At 39.4% G+C, this 19,718-nt stretch overlaps 1 protein-coding gene across 26 annotated transcripts in view; it reads right to left on the bottom strand.

Annotated features, from left to right (window-relative positions):
- Positions 1-867: 867 nt before the first annotated feature.
- Positions 868-19,718, bottom strand: part of ptprfa (protein tyrosine phosphatase receptor type Fa) — a 566,130-nt gene continuing 547,279 nt past the window's right edge. For 25 of the 26 annotated variants that reach the window (XM_087254905.1, XM_087254894.1, XM_087254901.1 and 22 more), the window contains 7 exons: positions 19,273-19,558; positions 14,832-15,010; positions 7,018-7,144; positions 5,457-5,582; positions 5,227-5,381; positions 4,512-4,647; positions 872-2,262 (listed from right to left, as the gene is read on the bottom strand). In XM_087254905.1, coding sequence (XP_087111031.1) covers positions 2,194-2,262; positions 4,512-4,647; positions 5,227-5,381; positions 5,457-5,582; positions 7,018-7,144; positions 14,832-15,010; positions 19,273-19,558 — 1,078 coding nt within the window. In that variant the 3' untranslated portion in view covers positions 872-2,193. Of the gene's footprint in view, positions 2,263-4,511; positions 4,648-5,226; positions 5,382-5,456; positions 5,583-7,017; positions 7,145-14,831; positions 15,011-19,272; positions 19,559-19,718 lie in introns of all 26 variants that reach the window. The other variant, NM_001311348.2, reaches the window with a different exon arrangement.

Below are 19,718 nucleotides of genomic sequence, written 5' to 3'. Positions count from 1 at the left end.
AGTGGAACTCGTTCTTGTGCAATGTGCTGTGTAGACAAGATGCAGCACTGTTTAGCACTTTTTCAGAAAATTACATTTGTGTTTTTATATATCTAAGCAATGTTCTTCCATAAAAAAAGGTTTGTTTAATAAATACAGATCTTACAACCATACATAATCTGTTTACAGTTCATTTTTCTGTTAAAAAGACTCGAAAAGACTCGAAAATCAAACTGCAGGACTTTGGACTTGACTTGAGACTTGTTGCCTTTGACTTGGGACTTGACTCGGGACTTGCCTGTCTTGACTTGGGACTTGACTCGGGACTTGAGGGCAATGAATTGAGACTTACTTGTGACTTGCCAAACAATGACTTGGTCCCACCTCTGGTGCTTACTGTAGTCTATCCTCTGGACAATTATTGACGATTTCAAGACCAAACGTTAAAAAATATGCAATTAAACGATTCGTGTCAGTCCAGTGATAAACAGAGCCATCGATTACGTTCGACAAACTGGTAATAGGGCTTAATTATTTGTTAATTACTATCTACTATGGGAAACAACAACTCTGACCCAAGACCAAAGCAACAATTTGTATCTAATTACTGAGATAATTAGCTTTCAATACAATTAGTAAACTTTCCTGTGGGGTGGTTGGGATTTTGGGAGGATGCCTAATGTCTCCAGGTGTTGGAGAACTAATGAATCATGTAGAATCCAGTCCACATGCCTTCGCATGAATCTGCAATGGCTGCTGGTCTGACTAGCTTTGGCCACAGAGCTCTGGCTAACCTTCTGGCAAAGAAACACTGGAAAGAAACCAGCCATCTGCTCCCTGGAAATGCGCTGAAGAAACGGCAGCAAAAGTCCCACAGTAAACATGTACAAAACTCAATTAAGCATTTTATTAACACATATTCCTCTCCTGTTTTTATTAACAAATAGAAAACAGACTGCCTGTACAACAGATTGGATATTTTTGTGAACACAAAGTGAAATGAATTCTTCCCATGTCCGCATTTCTCATCTTGCTTTGTGCCATAGGAGGAGAGAAACACTTGAGTACGCACATATTTTCAGTCCAGAGATGCAGTTTTGGGAGATTTGTCTTCACGAGCCACAGTGAGAAATGATTGGATGGCTGTTGACACCACATGGGAGAGATTTTTTTTTTGTTGGATCCTCTGCCGGTGAAGTGAGTTGTCTGTTATTTTTTTTATTTCCATTTCCCATTTGACGGATGGCAAGGGTCTGCTGGAGGTACCGGACGGCTGTACATGTGAGTGCAGGTCGAGGCCTGAGCTGACCTTTCACCTCTGCTGAACCTGCATGGAATAAAGACTCTGCTGCGGCAGCAGGAATGCATTTCTCTAGTCTTTATTTCCCTCCAGAATGGAGAGTTTCCAGAAAACCGCTGCTATTCAGAGCAGAACGGCTCTGCGCTCTCTCGTTTCATTGGTTTATTCAGTGTCCTTAAAGACAGCAGGTTCATTAAGGTCACTAACTCAGGTAAGCTTTTCACCTCCTCTTTTTAATCACGATTATACTGTTTTATAAAGTACCAGGAGGTGAAAAGGTTGTTTTTTTGTGTGTGTTATTTATCTATAAAAGTTCCCCTTTCCCACTAAATAAAAGTAGATCATTAAAATATAACAATGATACAAAGTAAGAAATCATCAGCAGCTCTTAATACACCCTTAATACAGTATTAGTAACCTGGGTCATGTGAAAATACATGTCCACATGTATGTGCTAAAAATAAAATACCAAAAATGATAATATAAGAAAAATAAGACCCCCATAGATATGCAACGATCAGCATAAATGATACAAATATTGTATTTTCTGACAAATATACCAATCATAATGATGATACAATAAAAATAATGATGATAATAATAATGATAAAAACAAGCATCGATATGGAAGAAAAGATCATGATGATGAAGCAGTAATAGAGAGCTGTGCATCAGAGAGCAGAATGAAGCTGCTTTTGTGGTTGTATGTTTCCAGAGAGAGGACCAAACAGGATTGCAGAGAAGTTCCAGTGAAGATGTCCTGTGATGTCTTCTCTCCTCTGATATATTCTCATTCTGTCTGTCTCTCTCTCTCTTTCTCTCTCTAGCAGTGTGATCGAACAGGTAGAATGACTATGGCTCAGAAATAAGCGGCGGCCCTCCGGAAGTGACGTGCTGAGGCATTCTGGGAGTGGTTACGTTGCATAGTGATCGAAGCTGCCCAGGTACTCCAGAGCTGCTCTGTAGCACAGCTGGTACTGGTCCTGTACACACGAGACACACAACGCTCAGATATAAAACACAACCGACAGCTTTGAACTAAAGGCCCTGAAATACTTTGTGAATTATTGAGGAACAAACTGCTGGGATGGCACTCTAGGCTAGTTCTTAACAACAGATGGCGCTCTTAAGCTAGTTTTTAACAGTAGATGGCGCTCATAGGCTAGTTTTTAACATTAGATGACACTCTAGGCTAGTTCTTAACAACAGATGGTGCTCTAGGTTAGTTTTTAACAACAGATGGCGCTCTTAGGCTAGTTTTTAACAGTAGATGGCGCTCATAGGCTAGTTTTTAACAGTAGATGGCGCTCATAGGCTAGTTTTTAACATTAGATGACACTGTAGGCTAATTCTTAACAACAGATGGTGCTCTAGGTTAGTTCTTAACAACAGATGGCGCTCTTAAGCTAGTTTTTAACAGTAGATGGCGCTCATAGGCTAGTTTTTAACATTAGATGACACTGTAGGCTAATTCTTAACAACAGATGGTGCTCTAGGTTAGTTTTTAACAACAGATGGCGCTCTTAAGCTAGTTTTTAACAGTAGATGGCGCTCATAGGCTAGTTTTTAACAGTAGATGGCGCTCATAGGCTAGTTTTTAACATTAGATGACACTCTAGGCTAGTTCTTAACAACAGATGGTGCTCTAGGTTAGTTTTTAACAGTAGATGGCGCTCATAGGCTAGTTTTTAACATTAGATGACACTCTAGGCTAGTTCTTAACAACAGATGGTGCTCTAGGTTAGTTCTTAACAACAGATGGCGCTCTTAAGCTAGTTTTTAACAGTAGATGGCGCTCATAGGCTAGTTTTTAACATTAGATGACACTCTAGGCTAGTTCTTACCAACAGATGGTGCTCTAGGTTAGTTCTTAACAACAGATGGCGCTCTTAAGCTAGTTTTTAACAGTAGATGGCGCTCATAGGCTAGTTTTTAAAATTAGATGACACTCTAGGCTAGTTCTTAACAACAGATGGTGCTCTAGGTTAGTTTTTAACAACAGATGGCGCTCTTAGGCTAGTTTTTAACAGTAGATGGCACTCATAGGCTAGTTTTTAACATTAGATGACACTCTAGGCTAGTTCTTAACAACAGATGGTGCTCTAGGTTAGTTCTTAACAACAGATGGCGCTCTTAAGCTAGTTTTTAACAGTAGATGGCGCTCATAGGCTAGTTTTTAACATTAGATGACACTCTAGGCTAGTTCTTACCAACAGATGGTGCTCTAGGTTAGTTCTTAACAACAGATGGCGCTCTTAAGCTAGTTTTTAACAGTAGATGGCGCTCATAGGCTAGTTTTTAAAATTAGATGACACTCTAGGCTAGTTCTTAACAACAGATGGTGCTCTAGGTTAGTTTTTAACAACAGATGGCGCTCTTAGGCTAGTTTTTAACAGTAGATGGCACTCTAGGCTAGTTCTTAACAACAGATGGTGCTCTAGGCTAGTTTTTAACAGCTGATGGCTCTCTTAGGCTAGTTTTTAACAGTAGATGGCGCTCATAGGCTAGTTTTTAACAGTAGATGGCACTCTAGGCTAGTTTTTAACAGTAGATGGCGCTCTAGACTAGTTTTTAACAGTAGATGGTGCTCTAGGCTAGTTTTCTAAAGTAGATAGTGATCTAGGCTAGTTCTAAACAATAATTGCCACTTTAGGCTAGTTTTTTGAAGCATGTGACGATCTAGGCTAGTTTTTAACAGTAGATAGCACTCTAGGTTAGTTTATAACAGTAGATGGAGCTCTAGGCAAGTTTTTAGTAGCGGATGGCAATCTAGGATAGTTTTTAACAGCAGGTGGCGCTCTAGGCTAGTTTCTAACTGTATAGTTTTAACAACAGATTGCGCTTTAGGCTAGTTTTTAACAGTAGATAGTGATAGGCTAGTTTTAAACAATATTTCTTTAGGCTAGTTTTTTGTAGCATATGACGATCTAGTTTTTAACAGTAGTTGGCACTCTGGGCTAGTTCTTAACAGCAGATGGCGCTCTAGGCAAGTTTTTAACAGTAGATAGCACTCTAGGCTAGTTTTAACATTATTTGACGCTCTCTCACCACTGCTTGGATTTAATCAATCTGTTGTATGAAGTGCCGTTTTGCTCGTAAAAACATTTCACATCACATCTTAGTAAAGATGGGGAAAAAAAGCTTTGTCGCTCTCATTATTCACTGATTCTCAGCAACATGAGTAAATAATGGCAGAGCTGCACATTTCAGGTTGTGAGAGTATCAGGTTTACCTCGGTCTGTACCATGGCAGGTCTCTGCGTGCGGAGTGTTTTTATGGTCTGGAACATGTCCACCACTCCTTCATACCTCATCCGCTCCAGAACAATACTTAAAGTGATGAAGACGCCTGTTCTGCCCACACCGGCACTGAGACAGAGAGAAGAAAGAGCAGTTCAGCACATATTCACGACATCAACATTTGCAGTTGGATTTTTGCAGCCTCTTACAATCAGCAACAGCATTTATGTGGTCAGAAATATGGTATGAAAGATTTTGAATGGCTGTTTTCTATGCAAATCTATTTTATTTCTGTGAATTTCTAGCATCATTAATCAGAAATTGTTCGTATATGCTGATTTGATGCTCTGTAAACATTTAACACAACAAAAAAGTGCTTCATATTTCAGTGAAAACTGTGATGCAGCTATTTTTCAGGATTCTTTGATGAACAGAAAGTTCAAAAGTACAGGATTTATATGAAACAAACCTTCTGCAACATTTTAAACACGTTTACTGTGGCAATTTAATGCAACCTTGATTAAAAAGAAACATATTAATTTATTTTAAATAATCATATTTACTTAATCATCAAGGTAATGTCGACATCTGAACAGATATAAAGTGAGCTCTTGGATTTAAGGGTATTTATTTAATAAATATCTGAATCTGAATATTTAATCCACCAGTGCTGCATGTTATAATGTGCTCCCTTATTCTTCTTCTCACCTGCAGTGAACAGTAATTGGTCCGTCCTGTCCAAACTGCTCCTTGGTTTTGTGGACTTGACCAATAAAATCAATAAAGCCCTCTCCTGTCTTTGGCACACCTTGTTCCGGCCAATCTGTGAACTGAAACTGTCGGATAGTCCGAGACTGGCCATCCTAAAAGAAAGAGAGAGAGATTTAATTCAAAGCACAATTTAACTCAAAGCACAGTTAAAAGCATAATCAACTTACTCTGGCGTCTGTGACTTTAAACTCCCGTAAGATGTACTGTGGCATGTTATATTCAGCCATAGGATCCACAACGAAATACTGGTAGCGCGCAGATCTCTCTGCAGGCCAGTACTGATGACATTTCTCCTGTGGAGAGCAATACACACGGTTATAAAAGCAGTTTCTTTGTTTTGTTACATTGATTCATTTTCTTGTCGGCTTAGTCCCTTTTTTACTCCGGGGTCGCCACAGCGGAATGAACCGCCAACTTATCCAGCAAGTTTTTACGCAGCATATGTCCTTCCAGCCGCAACCCATCTCTGGGAAACATCCACACACACATTCACATACACACTCATACACTACGTAATCCAATTCACCTGTACCGCAACCCAGAGAACATGCAAACTCCACACAGAAACGGCAACTGAGCTGAAGCTCGAACCAGCGACCTTCTTGCTGTGAGGCGACAGCACTACCTTCTGCGCCACTGCTTCGCCCTTTGTTTTGTTTTTTTAATTTCATTAAAATTTTCATATTTTGTTAAAATACAGATTTAAAAGAGCACAACGCTCCTAAATTAGACTCAATTGTTGCACTTGCACTTAAAGCTCTGTTGTTTGAAGTCTCATTCACACTACGAGCAACTTGCAGTGGCAAAGCGACAAGGGACCGTTCATTTTAACAGAGAGTGAGAAACTTCAAGCAACCTCTGTCTATGCAAGCGACAGATTGAGAATCTTTCAACTTTATACAAACGAAGAGCGACTTGCTTGAGCGACGGCCAATAGGAGCACCAGTAGAGCTCACGTGATCCTCTCTCACTCAGAGGCTGGTTGTATTCTCCGTGCTGTAGACCTACACAGTCCTGCGATTGCAGCAGATCGCCACCCAGAGCAACAGGCAGCTAAACAGTCACTGCTAATGTGAATGAGGCATGAATAACATATGAAAGTTGCTGTAAATATTATTTGTTCCTTATGTAACCCTGCCAGTCCTACGCCACTCAACCCGCTCTGAGCTGGTATGAACCGGCGACCTTCCGCATGGGATTCGGTTGCTCTAAAAAGGAGACTAAAGAGCATGGCTCGTAGCGTCTGTTGCTAGAGCACCTTTACAGGTCAGAGGAGTGAGGTTTACCTGCACAGCACTTACTAGCTGTCCTCCGTTACACCCCCCCCCCAAACCTCACTCCCTTCCGGGTCACGGCACCAATGTAACCCAGCCGGTCCTACACCACCCAACCCGCTCCGAGCTGGTATCGAACCGGCGGACTTCCGCATGGGAGTCGGTTGCTCTAACAAGGAGGCTAAAGACTATGGCCTCTAGCATCTGTCGCTAGAGCACCTTTAGAGGTCAGAGGAGAGAGGTTTACCTGCACAGCATTCATGTTTTATTAAGCTTATTTTTCTCTTTTTTACACTATATTAAAATAGTTATGTGAACACTTTAGCCCGACATGTTGCATTGTTTCATGTTTTACTCTGAATCGACTTTGACTTTGAGTTCATTTTTTGTTTGACTCATCGGCTTTGAATGTGTTGACCGTTATGTGCGCGGGAATGTGAGTGTCAGAACTCACCCGTCCCATCTCTCTAAGCTTCGTCAGCATCACCACGATGGTGGAGTTGTGCTCCCAAAGCATCCTCCAGAAGTCCTCTGTGGTTTCAGACAGCGGGCCTTGAGTGGCGATATATGCCTTCTGCTGCCTGTAGACACAGTTTATAACACAACGATGAAACACTATGACAATAAACAAGCATTACAGCTTCAAGCACTCACTCAAATAAACAAGGAATTGTGGCAAAAACGTCACCAAAATGCATGAATTAGCTCAATATAAAGTGGTAAAAATGTCACTGCGCAAAAAAGCTAAACTATTAAGGACGTTGCAATTAAAGATGAATGAAGATATCTGCAGATGTTGCATCAGATCTTCTTACAATGCAGTAAACTTAATTTTTCACAGTGAAAAATGAGTTGTTTTGAATGCACATATACTCAATGACTGAATCTGCACACCTCTCCGCTTGCACAACACACTGCTGAAATGCTCAGAGATTCATTCTGCTGCTTCAGTGATTAGGATAAGGGTTTTTGCAAAACATCACGAACTGACATATTATGTTTTTATGCATAGACAAATTATGACATGCCCTTTGTCCAACCAATAATAATGATATTTATGTATTTAATAAAAAATTTGACTAACCCTACCTTATAGTTAGTTGTTACTTAAAAAATGCACAATTTATATACAATTTTAGCTATTTGTTGTTGTATTTAGTTGCAGTTTAAAGTATTTTAGACTGAATTAAAGGGATAGTTCACCCAAAAATACAAATTCATTTACTTAACATTCACTTTTTCTAAACATGTTTGAGGTTCTCTCTCCTGTTGAACAGAAAGGGAACTTTTTCATTCAGTTTATTCATCCATCCATCCATCCATATATCCATCCATCCATCCATCCATCCATCCATTCATTCATTTATCCATTTATTCATTTATTACTTTATTTTCATCCGCTTTTTCGGGGACGGGTCGCAGGGGCAGTAGTCTCAGGAGAGAACCTCAGACTTCCCTGTCCCCAGACACTTCCTCCAGCTCCTCCCGGGGGTATCCCGAGGTGTTCCCAGGCCAGCTGAGAGACATATTCCCTCCAGTGTGTCCTGGGTCTTCCCCGAGGCCTCCTCCGGGTGGGACATGCCTGGAACACCTCCCTAGGTAGGCGTCCTTGAGGCATCCAAAATAGATGCTCAAACCACCTCAGCCGAGTTTCGGCTCAGCTCCTTTACCACAATGGACCAATACATCGACCACATTACTGCTGCCGCTGCACCAATCCTCCTGTCGATCTCACGATCCATCCTTCCCTCACTCATGATCAAAACCCCAAGATACTTGAACTCCTCCACCTGGAGTAAGGACTTTCCTCCAACCTGGAGATGACAAACCACCCTTTTCCAGTGGAGCACCGTGACCTCAGGCTTGAAGGTGCTGTTTCTCATCCTATCCGTGTCACACTCAGCAACATACAGCCCCTTCTTTATTCGGTTTTTAATATGAATGTCAAAGTGTCTAACATTCTTCAAAATATCTTCCTAAATATTTCCTTCCAAAAATAAATCCAGGAGGCAAACATTAACTCTTAAATTGACTTTTAAAGTATAAGTTCACCCAAAAATGCCCCTGATATGAAGTGTGTGTGTAGATTAAAGTAGTGATTCCTCTCATCTAACAGCAGGAGGCGCTGCAGCTGCATGACTGTGATCATAAATGCTGAAGATGCCATGAAAGAGAGAAAGACAGCCGAGAGAGATGCTGGATGTGTAGGAGAGAGACAGACAGATATGATAGTGCTGTGAAGACAGCAGAGCTTCAGATCCCTCAAACACTGACGTTTAGCAGCGTGAGGATGTGAGAAGCTTCCAGCACTCATGCTGATGTCCTGCTGAGATCCCCAGGTCTCCGCTGAAGATTTTACTCAGAAAAAAATGAGCAAATGTGTCTCCGAGGAGGGTGAACGAGTGGAGAAAATGTCTAATCCACCTTGTGCAAGCCTCATTATTCGATCGCAGTGATTTTATCACCACGGGTCTCTAAATGCCACAGCCGGATTACTAACATTATTGGTGGGCTCTAACTGGACATATTGGTGATAAAATCTGGTTTTTCTAGAGAGGAAGGTGTTTCGTGTACGTTCCAGCAATGCATAATGCGTCACATCGTCAACTAGATGATCACAGTGAGTCAAACTCACACAGAATACTGACATGCTTTCCATATGTAATCATCTTGGCTTGAGAAATCACCACATTCTGGCAATCGTCCAGAACACCATGGCAACCTCTGCACAGCCACCCAGATCATACATCCTCATTCTGAACATCATAGAAACACCCCAGAATAGCTTTGATGGACCCTTTTCACATTACTGGGTTTCTCTTAGTGATGTGCGATACAGGGACGGACTGGGACTAAAAACCAGCCCTGGCACTGTAGCCACACCAGCCCACATTACCACACCGACACAGCCCCACCCAAGGACACGCACATTCACAACTTATATTGGTGTACAGATGGTAAAATTATATAAGCAGTACATTATTTAAGAGATATTTAAACATTTAATGTATGTGACTGGAACAAAAGCAACCCATTTATATATGCAATCATGTCATTCATTTTCTTTTCGGCTTAGTCCCTTTATTAATCTGGGAATCAGCAACTTATCCAGCATATGTTTTACACAGCGGATGCCCTCAAAGCTGCAACCCATTATACTGGGTTAACCAATTCACAATTGGCCTACCCAATTCACCTATAGCATGTGTTTGGACTTGTGAAGGAAACCAGAAGGAAATCAACGCGAACATGCAAACTCCACACAGAAACACCAACTGACCCAGATGAGGCTCAAACCAGCGACTTTCTTGCTCTGAGGCGACAGCACTACCTACTGCGCCATCACACTGCCCCCTTTCGAGACTAGTTCAGTAAATTTTATGTATTTGGCAATGTCTGACTTGACTGCCTTTCCCTTTTCTTTTTTTTTTTTGCACACTGTTTGTTTGACATTCTTTCCAGATTTTGATTACATCCGAGTAGCCTCAGATTGGGTCGGCCCATCTCGAAACTAGCCGGTCGTTGCCAACTGTGCCAATGCTTAACATTTACTATTATTCTTACTATTACCACCATCATCATCATCATAATATTCACATCTCGCACAAGATAAAAGCTGCCTACATTTAAAAAACAATACATATGAAAAAAATAAAATAAAATAGGTGACCGGCCCACATTTAAAAAATGGTCCGGCCCTTCTGGCATTTGCCAGAATTGCCAGATGGCCAGTCCGCCCCTGGTGCGATACCACTGATTTCCTATCAGATCTGATACCAAGTAAAATGAAAGCGAGTATCAGCGATACCGATCCAATACTGCCCAAAAATGACTGTTTAGGAAATTAAAGTAACAAGTGGTGTACTTAAAACTGTCACACACACACACACACAGACACACACAGGTGTGATAGAGCCTCATTTGCTCATTAAATGACAAGAAACAAAATTGCTGCCCCTCTGCACATCGCACACACGCACACACATGCTGTACATACACACACACACTGAAAGCTCATCAAGCTAAAAGCATGTGAAAGCCCTTCTCCCTCTGTCCTTCATTACAAACGCGATTACTGCCAATTACGCTGTTTACACTTCAGTACGGCGGCAGATGCAGTGGGAGCTCTTTGATTGGCCGTTAATTTGATTAAGGGCCAATAATGAGCCTAGATTCTTGACACACCTCCATGGCTCCACCTCACATGACCCTCAGTAGCAGTGGAAGCAATTCACATTTGATTCTGGATGTTAGTAAAGGACCGGTCATTTGTTTTTGCAGCAAGTGCTTAAAAGTTGCAAAGAATTAAAGCAACTCAAAGATTACAGCCGCAGTAAATGGGATATTGGTAATGGTTTGTATTGTGAATATAATGCCTTAATATGATATTTATTGATTGAATAACATTGTAACAATAAAAGCATAATAATAATAATTTTTCAATTAATACAAATTGATTAAATTAATAAATATTACATTTATTAATATAAATATTGCAATACAAGTTTTGCACAGTAAAATATATTAATAATTATAATAATAAGAATAATATGTATTATTATTTTATAATTACAAATTAATTAAAATTCAATAAATATCACATTTATTATTAATATAAACATTGCAGTAAAAGATTTGCATAGTACATAAAATGTATTATTATTATTTTTATTAATAATAATAATAATAATTATTATGATTATTATCATGGTTATTACTATTATTTTGTTAATACAAATTATATCTTCTAGTAACATTAATAATAATAAAAATAATAATAATATGTATTATTATTTTATCATTACAAATGAATTTAAATTCACTAAATATTAAATTTATTAATATTAACATTGGAGTATTAGTTTTGCATAGTAAATAAAATGTAATAATAATAATAATAATAATAAATGGTTATTAATTTATTATTATTATTTTATTAATACAATTGAATTAAATCTATAAATATTTAGTAATTAATAGTTTAGTATGTAAATAAATTGTATTAATATACGACTACTTTTAATACTACTACTACTACTACTAATATGTATTAATATTATTTTATCAATATACATTAATTCAAATTTTTAATGATATTCATTGATATAAACTTTGCAGTAATAGTATTGCATTGTAAATAAAATGTAATAATAAGAATAATTGTTGTTAGTATTAATATTGTTATTTTATCAATACAAATTAATTAATTAATTAATTCATTCATTCATTTTCTTTTAGGCTTAGTCCCTTTATTAATCTGGGGTCGTCACAGCGGAATGAACCGCCAACTTATCCAGCATATGTTTTTACACATCGGATGCCCTTGCAGCTGCAACCCATCTTTGGAAAACATGACACACTCATTCACACTCGTACACTATGGACAACCTGTACCATGTGTTTTTGGACTGTGGGGGAAACCGGAGGAAAACCACGCGAACGCACAGAGAACATGCAAACTCTACACAGAAATGCCAACTGACCCAGCCGAGGCAAGAACCAGCAACCTTCTTACTGTGAGGCGACAGCACTACCTACTGCGCCACCGCGTCGCCCCTAAATTAATTAGTTCTATAAATATTTATTTATTAATAGTTTTACATATAAATAAATTAGTATAATTATCATAATTAAATTAATACATTTAAATATTAATATACAACTGCTAATGATAATAATTAAAAAAAATTAGTATTATACTACTGTTATGTTATTGTTATTATTTTTATTATTATCATCTTGTTATTAATGTTATTTTTATGTGTAAGTGAATAAAAGCATCACTGTGCTTTACTCTGAAACACAACATATTACACTATATATCAATGCCTCTGTCTTACATGTGGGTCATACAGTAATTCAGGTCAGACAATCTGGAAACAAAAACAAACAAAAACAACAACAATCATCCTCCTGTGAATGATCCCTTCAGGTCTCAGTAAAGAGCTTGACTGCAACCCTGTGCAGGCTGAGCGTTTATCAGTATGTGCGTCTGTGTGTGTGATAGATTGAGCGCTTCATGGAGACCGGACTCCTCATGACGGCTAATCCTTTTATTTGTCCGCTGAAGTGTGTTCATAAGCTGTCAGCTCGTGGCCGCAGGACCGCACTGATTCCCCAGTGCTGATAGAGCTCCGCTTATGGACAGTCCTGCCAATAAGAACAATTTGTCCTGACAAGCAGCGGCACAAAAGCAGCAGACATGCAGACGCAGACTTCCCAGATGCTCATGACTCTGAGCTGTCACATCCAGCAGCGCGGGACAGTGACGGAGAGACCCACGCAACACACACACACACACACACACACACAACCTTTATCTCTTTACTCCACAGCAGGATTCACTGTTACTTGCAGACGCCTGGGCAAAGTTCTGTCTTTAAGATCTGGTCAAAAGTCTGGGCTTAATATGATATTGTATCAACTTAAGGTTATTTTAAGATTGTAATATTAATTTTCCGCAGTTATTAATGTAAAGGAAGTGCTTCTTTTAAGTATTTTAAATTTATAAATTGTTATATGATAATAATACATGCTTTGCCATGCATAATTCTGATTGGTTAGTCACATCTGTATTTGCATAGTGGCAACAATAGTTTGCATTGTAAATATACACTCATTGGCCACTTTATTAGGTACACCTTACTAGTACCTGTCCCCCTTTTGCCTTCAGAACTGCCTTAATCCCTCGTGGCCGAGATTCAACAAGGTACTGGGAATATTCCTTAGCAATTTTACTCCATTGGATTGAGATCTGGTGACTGTGGAGGCCATTTGAGTTCAGTGAACTCATTGTCATGTTCAAGAAACCAGTCTGAGATGATTCACGCTTTATGGTGACATGGTGTGTTATCCTGCTGGAAGTAGCCATCAGAAGATGCAGACATTGTGGTCATAAAGGGATGGACATGGTCAGGAACAATACTCAGGTAGGCTGTGGTGTTGACACGATGCTCAATTGGAAATATCTCCCACACCATTACACCACAACCACCGGCCTATTGATACAAGACAGGATGGATCCTGGCAAAGTCACTTAAATCACCTTTCTTCCCCATTCTGATGCTTGGTTTGAACTGCAGCAGATCGTCTTGACCATGTCTACATTCCTAAATGCATCGAGTTGCTGCCATGTGATTGGCTGATTTGTCTAAACGAGCAGTTGGACAGGTGTACCTAATAAATTGTCCAGTGAGTGTAATGCCTTTATATAATATAATAAAATTAGTTAATTAAGCCGATAAATATTACATTCATTAATAGAAACAATGCAGTAATAATTTTGTATAGTAAATAAAATATAATATATATATATATATATATATATATATATATATATATATATATATATGTATATATATATATATATCAACCCAACCGTTTTTAATAATAATAATAATAATAATAATAATAATAATAATAATAATCATTCATTCATTTTCTTGTCGGCTTAGTCTCTTTATTAATCCGGGGTCGCCACAGCAGAATGAACCGCCAACTTATCCAGCAAGTTTTTACGCAGCGAATGCCCTTCCAGCCGCAACCCATCTCTGGAAAACATCCACACACACACTAATACACTACGGACAATTTAGCCAACCCAATTCACCTGTACCGCATGTCTTTAGACTGTGGGGGAAACCGGAGCACCTGGAGGAAACCCACGCGAACGCAGGGAGAACATGCAAACTCTACACAGAAACGCCAACTGAGCCGAGGATCGAACCAGCGACCCAGCAACCTTCTTGCTGTGAGGCAAATGTGCTACTCACTGCGCCACTGCGTTGCCAATAATATTAATAATAATAATAATAATAATAATAATAATAATAATAATAATTATTATTATTATTATTATTATTATTATTATTATTATTATTATTATTAATATTATTATTATTATTATTATTATTATTATAATAAAGGTGTTTGGAACAGCTGATCATCATATGATGATTTTTTTGGACACCACATGACACCACAGACTGAATTTCAGTTTTAAATGACAGGAATAAATACAATTTTAGACTAAGAAAACATTTCATTAAATTGTAATAATAATTCACAACTTTTACAGTATTTTTGTCTACAGTATTTGAAAATAGGCTTCCTTTAAAAGCTTTTTTGGGGGAAAGTTCATGAGTGTGAGTTTACGTTTGCTGCACTAAGGAATGTTAAGTTGAAATGGCAGAATGTACTGTACTGAATGTGCTGAAAAGCTGTTCAGATTCCTGCATACACACAAGCACGCAAGGACAGCACACACACCTGTATCCGTCGATGAAGCTGGCGTTGATGTAGTCGGAGCCCTCCACGCCTCTGATTGGCTGCAGACAAACACGGCTGGACTCGAAAGGCATGATGTTCACCAGCCGGTTCTTGAATTTGTTGCAGGGCAGACTAGCGCTGATGAATCTGGAGGTGTGTGCTTTAGAGTTGGCCAGTTTCTGTAGAGAGACAACAAACAACTCATTAAAGTCCACCTGAACCGGAAGCTGCGACCAAGCAGTTTCAAGAGAAACGGTATATTAAGTGAAAAACAGTGAGCGTGGATATTCATTTTTAAACACCAGGGGCCTCATGTACGAAGACTTGCGTGGAAATCATCCTAAAACATTGCGTACGCACAAAGCTGTAAATGTGCGTACGCAGAAAAAAATTCAGATGTATGAAACACTGCGTACGCCGAATCCCACGCATATTCTTTTGTACATCCGAATGAACGTGAATCTGAGCGCAACATGCATGAGCGCAAAACCCCTCCCTGCCTCCTCCCCCGTATGAATATGCTAATGACTCTACTTTGGCAAAACCCAACGAAAAAGCAATGGAAAATCAAGCAAGAGAAACTGAACAGAATGTGAATTGAAGGTGCTGCTTTCGGAGGTAGACCAGAGGAAAGCGGTGTTATTTGCAAGTTTGTCCTACGGAATTAACAACAAAAGAAAAAAATAGAGTAGGGAAAGTTTAGCTGATGCGGTTAACACAGTTAACACAGTGGAGTTAAAAGAGAGATGGTGTGATTTATAGGTAGAAAATGTTGTAATACCTTTACAGTCTCAGTGGCGCAGCTCGTAAAATCCATGATAACACACTGAAAAAAATTATTCAAAGATGATTCTTTGGATTTACTAAATTTTTTATGGTTAAGTGGTTGTAAACTATTTATTTGGGCTGAATTTAAACAAACAAATTAAGTTAAACATTATTAAACTTAATTTGTTTGTTTAAATTCAACACAAAAAATTGTTTGCAACAGGTCTGCATGCAACACTTTTTTTAGTGCATGTTTTGACACGTTCGAGCATGAACTCGGTTCGAATCCAGCATCTGATGAACTCATTCTTCTTTTTTTCCTCGTTACATATCAGAGTTTGCCTACTATTTATCACGAGAAAGACAGGAAGGAATCATTAATAAGTTTGTGCATCATATTTTATTTGCACATTTATTGAATGGAAATGTTTCTGATTCTTGCATGCAAATTCATCTTCAGGTGGTGCCTTTATAGCAATGCGTGCCGTAGATCGCTCCCATTACACTGGGAAAACAGGCGACTGCTGCAAATTGCGTTTTAATGTTTGGCTGGTTAACTGTATGGTATGGAAATCTTATATACCTGCTAGATGAACCCGTCTCATTCAGCTGCCATTGCAAGGCTCAGACACTTTGTAGAGTGCAATTTAACACAACTGCCTCTAGGAGTCGCCAATGGAAATAAAACAGACACGCACAAAGAATGTGCGTACGCCAGCCATAAAGCTGCCGTGGAGCTGCGCACATTCCCACGTTCAGTTCATCGTTAGTAAATCCACCTGGCGTACGCAAAGTTTTTGTGCGTACGCAGCGTTGATACATGAGGCCCCAGGTTTGGGTGGTAACATCATATTTGGCGTATTATAACCTGCACTATTTATTAGACTCAGCATTTTTGCTTAATTCAATAAATGAAAACTCCAGCTTCAAGTTAACTATTAATGGCCCGATACAGTATAAAACACAAAACAGATTTGATCTCAAGAAGTTTTCCATTGTCAACATTTGATATCTTTCTTTTTGTCAGAGTGTTTTGAGAGGCTTTGTTCTCAAACTTGAAATGATGCGATCTTTTTGAATCTCAGCGTGTCACCAGGATGCATCAAGGGAGAAAAGCAGCCCATTAAAGTCATTCATGTTGTGCAGAGAAAACTCGCGACTGCACATATGAAACAGCAAGCTTTAACATCCTGATTCCATCCTCAGCGCTTGTGTAATGATCTGCACGTGGAGCCTCATCATTCAGGCTGTGGAGCGTCTCTCAGGACAGATGTTGTATGTTCAAGACAGATGTGCAGAAAGGTTTTCATGCATGAAACTCTCACCACCGTCACAAATACTGCAGTCTGTCAGCTTCTTCCTCAGCGCTTTCAGCAACTCAAATCTGCACTTTTGCTTTGGCAAGAATGTTTTCAAATTTCAACATCAATGTGTCTGTTTGTTTGATTTTTTTTGCCTACAGATTGTTTTAAGCTCCTCTGTTTACTCTTCTTACTCTTACTCTTCTTATTTCTGTGTAGTGCTTGTTATTGACAGTGTATCTGTGCACTCGGTTATTTTGTAAAAAATGTATTTGCTCTCAAAATCTGTAATCAAATATCATAAGCTTCGCTTCCATGAAATGACTTTGCTTCACTTCTAGTCACATGGAATTCCTTTAGGGCGGGGCTATCAGTCATTTAGGGTGGGTCTATCAGTAATTTGGGTGGGGTTATCAGTCATTTGGGGCGGGTCTGTTATTCCTTTAGGGCAGGTCTATCAGTCCTTTAGGGTGTATCTATCAGTCCTTTAAAGCAGAACTATTAATCCTTTAGGGTGTGGCTATCGGTCATTTAAGGTAGGGCTATTAATCCATTAGGGCAGAGTTATCAGTCCTTTAAGGCAGGGCTATCAGTCTTTTAGGGTGTGGCTATCAGTCCTTTAAGGCAAGGCTATTAGTCTATTAGGGCAAAGCTATCAGTCCTTTAAGGTGTGACTATCAGTCCTTTAAGGCAGGACTATCAGTACTTTAGGGTGTGGCTATCAGTCCTTTAGGGTGTGGCTATCAGTCCTTTAAGGCAGCACTATCAGTCTTTTAGGGTGTGGCTATCAGTCCTTTAAGGCAGGGCTATCAGTCCTTTAGGGTGTGGCTATCAGTCCTTTAAGGCAGGACTATCAGTACTTTAGGGTGTGGCTATCAGTCTTTTAGGGTGTGGCTATCAGTCCTTTAAGGCAGGACTATCAGTCTTTTAGGGTGTGGCTATCAGTCCTTTAAGGCAGGGCTATCAGTCCTTTAGGGTGTGGCTATCAGTCCTTTAAGGCAGGGCTATCAGTCTTTTAGGGTGTGGCTATCAGTCCTTTAAGGCAGGGCTATCAGTCTTTTAGGGTGTGGCTATCAGTCCTTTAAGGCAGGGCTATCAGTACTTTAGGGTGTGGCTATCAGTCTTTTAGGATGTGGCTATCAGTCCTTTAAGGCAGGACTATCAGTCCTTTAGGGTGTGGCTATCAGTCCTTTAAGGCAGGGCTATCAGTCTTTTAGGGTGTGGCTATCAGTCCTTTAAGGCAGGGCTATCAGTCTTTTAGGGTGTGGCTATCAGTCCTTTAAGGCAGGGCTATCAGTCCTTTAGGGTGTGGCTATCAGTCCTCTAGGGAGTGGCTATCAGTCCGTTAAGGCAGGGCTATCAATCTATTAGGGCGGAGCTATCAGTCCTTTAAGGCAGGGTTATTAGTCCTCTAGGACATGGCTTTCAGTCCTTTAAGGCAGGGCTATCATTCCTTTAGGGCAGGGCTATCAGTCCTCTATGGCGTGGGTATCAGTCCTTTAGGGCATGGCTATTAGTCTTGTAAGGTAGGGCTATCAGTCCTTTAGGGTGTGGCTATCAGTCTTTTGGGGTGGGTCAATCAATCCTTTAGGGCGGGGCTATCAGAGTGTGTCTTATTTCTGCAGTGCCTTCATCCATTTATCAATCTTCTTTCATTTCATTAGGAATGCCCATCTTCCAGCAATGCCATTGGTTCCCAAGGATTGAAATCATGCACCGCCCTAAATTTTTTCAGGACCATTTAAAGTGGATGTACATCCCAAAAGAGGATAAAAAGACTTAATTTACTTTCATTTATGATTTACATATAATATTCATTCATTTAATATTTATAATTTAGCATTTGAATAATTAAAATTTTAATAATATTTTGCTTGAGTTTAGCTTTAACATTAATGACATTTTGTCATTAATTTGTTTAATATTTATAATTTATTGTAGTTTAGCTGTAATTTATTGTACTAGAAAATGACGCAGTAAAACAAAATATACAATAGATTAAATACAACATTAATAAACCTCAAATAACAAAATAAAATAATCCACTGGTAATTGAAAGACTGGATGTGTGACAAGGTCATCATTAGTTGAAAATGTATTTCCACACATTGTGATTTTGTGTAGCTTTGAGAATTTTAATTTAGTAATATTAATTTCATCCTAAATTAAGCTCAATTTACACACTACAAGTAACTACAATCGCTTTTTACCGCGTGGTAAGCAGAAGACAGCAGGCGAGCAATGTAATGTCACTGGTTCAAAATATTAACAAATTCTGATTTAGTGTTGTTTTTGAGAACACCGGACTCTCTGTTGTGTCATGTTAGGTCAGGATGATGCATGTGAATGTGTGTGTGTGTGTATTTTCTGACCTTAAATTCGAGCTCCATGGCGGTGACGGTGTCTCCAGGCGGCGCCTGTGTGAGTTTCTGGATGTGTGTGTAGAGGCTCCGCGCCGGCACCTCTGTGTTCCCGCAGGTGGCAGCCTCCAGCAGGGCCTCGTGAATGAAAATGTACTGATCCTCTGTCTGCACCATGTAGTTCCTCTGAGAACGCATGCAGGTCACGTGACCGTAGATGTCCACCGACTTCTCGTGCTTCATCCGCTCCAGCATGGCGTCTATTACGATGAAACAGCCCGTCCGACCCACGCCAGCGCTTTCATGGAGAAACGCAAGAAAAAAAGTGATTAAATTCAGAATACTGAAAAAAGACAGCAACATTTATATAGTATTTTTTTCTGTTTGTTTGACTAATTATGTAAAATGAGCTGAAACAACACAACTCCAGTTTTTTTTGGGTGCACAACTTAATTGTT

Source organism: Danio rerio, chromosome 6 (assembly GCF_052040795.2).
Source record: "Danio rerio strain M-AB ecotype USA chromosome 6, GRCz13ab, whole genome shotgun sequence".
Classification (NCBI taxonomy): Eukaryota; Metazoa; Chordata; class Actinopteri; order Cypriniformes; family Danionidae; genus Danio; species Danio rerio.
Note: the sequence above shows the minus strand (reverse complement) of the source record. Positions and strands in the feature narration are given on the sequence as shown.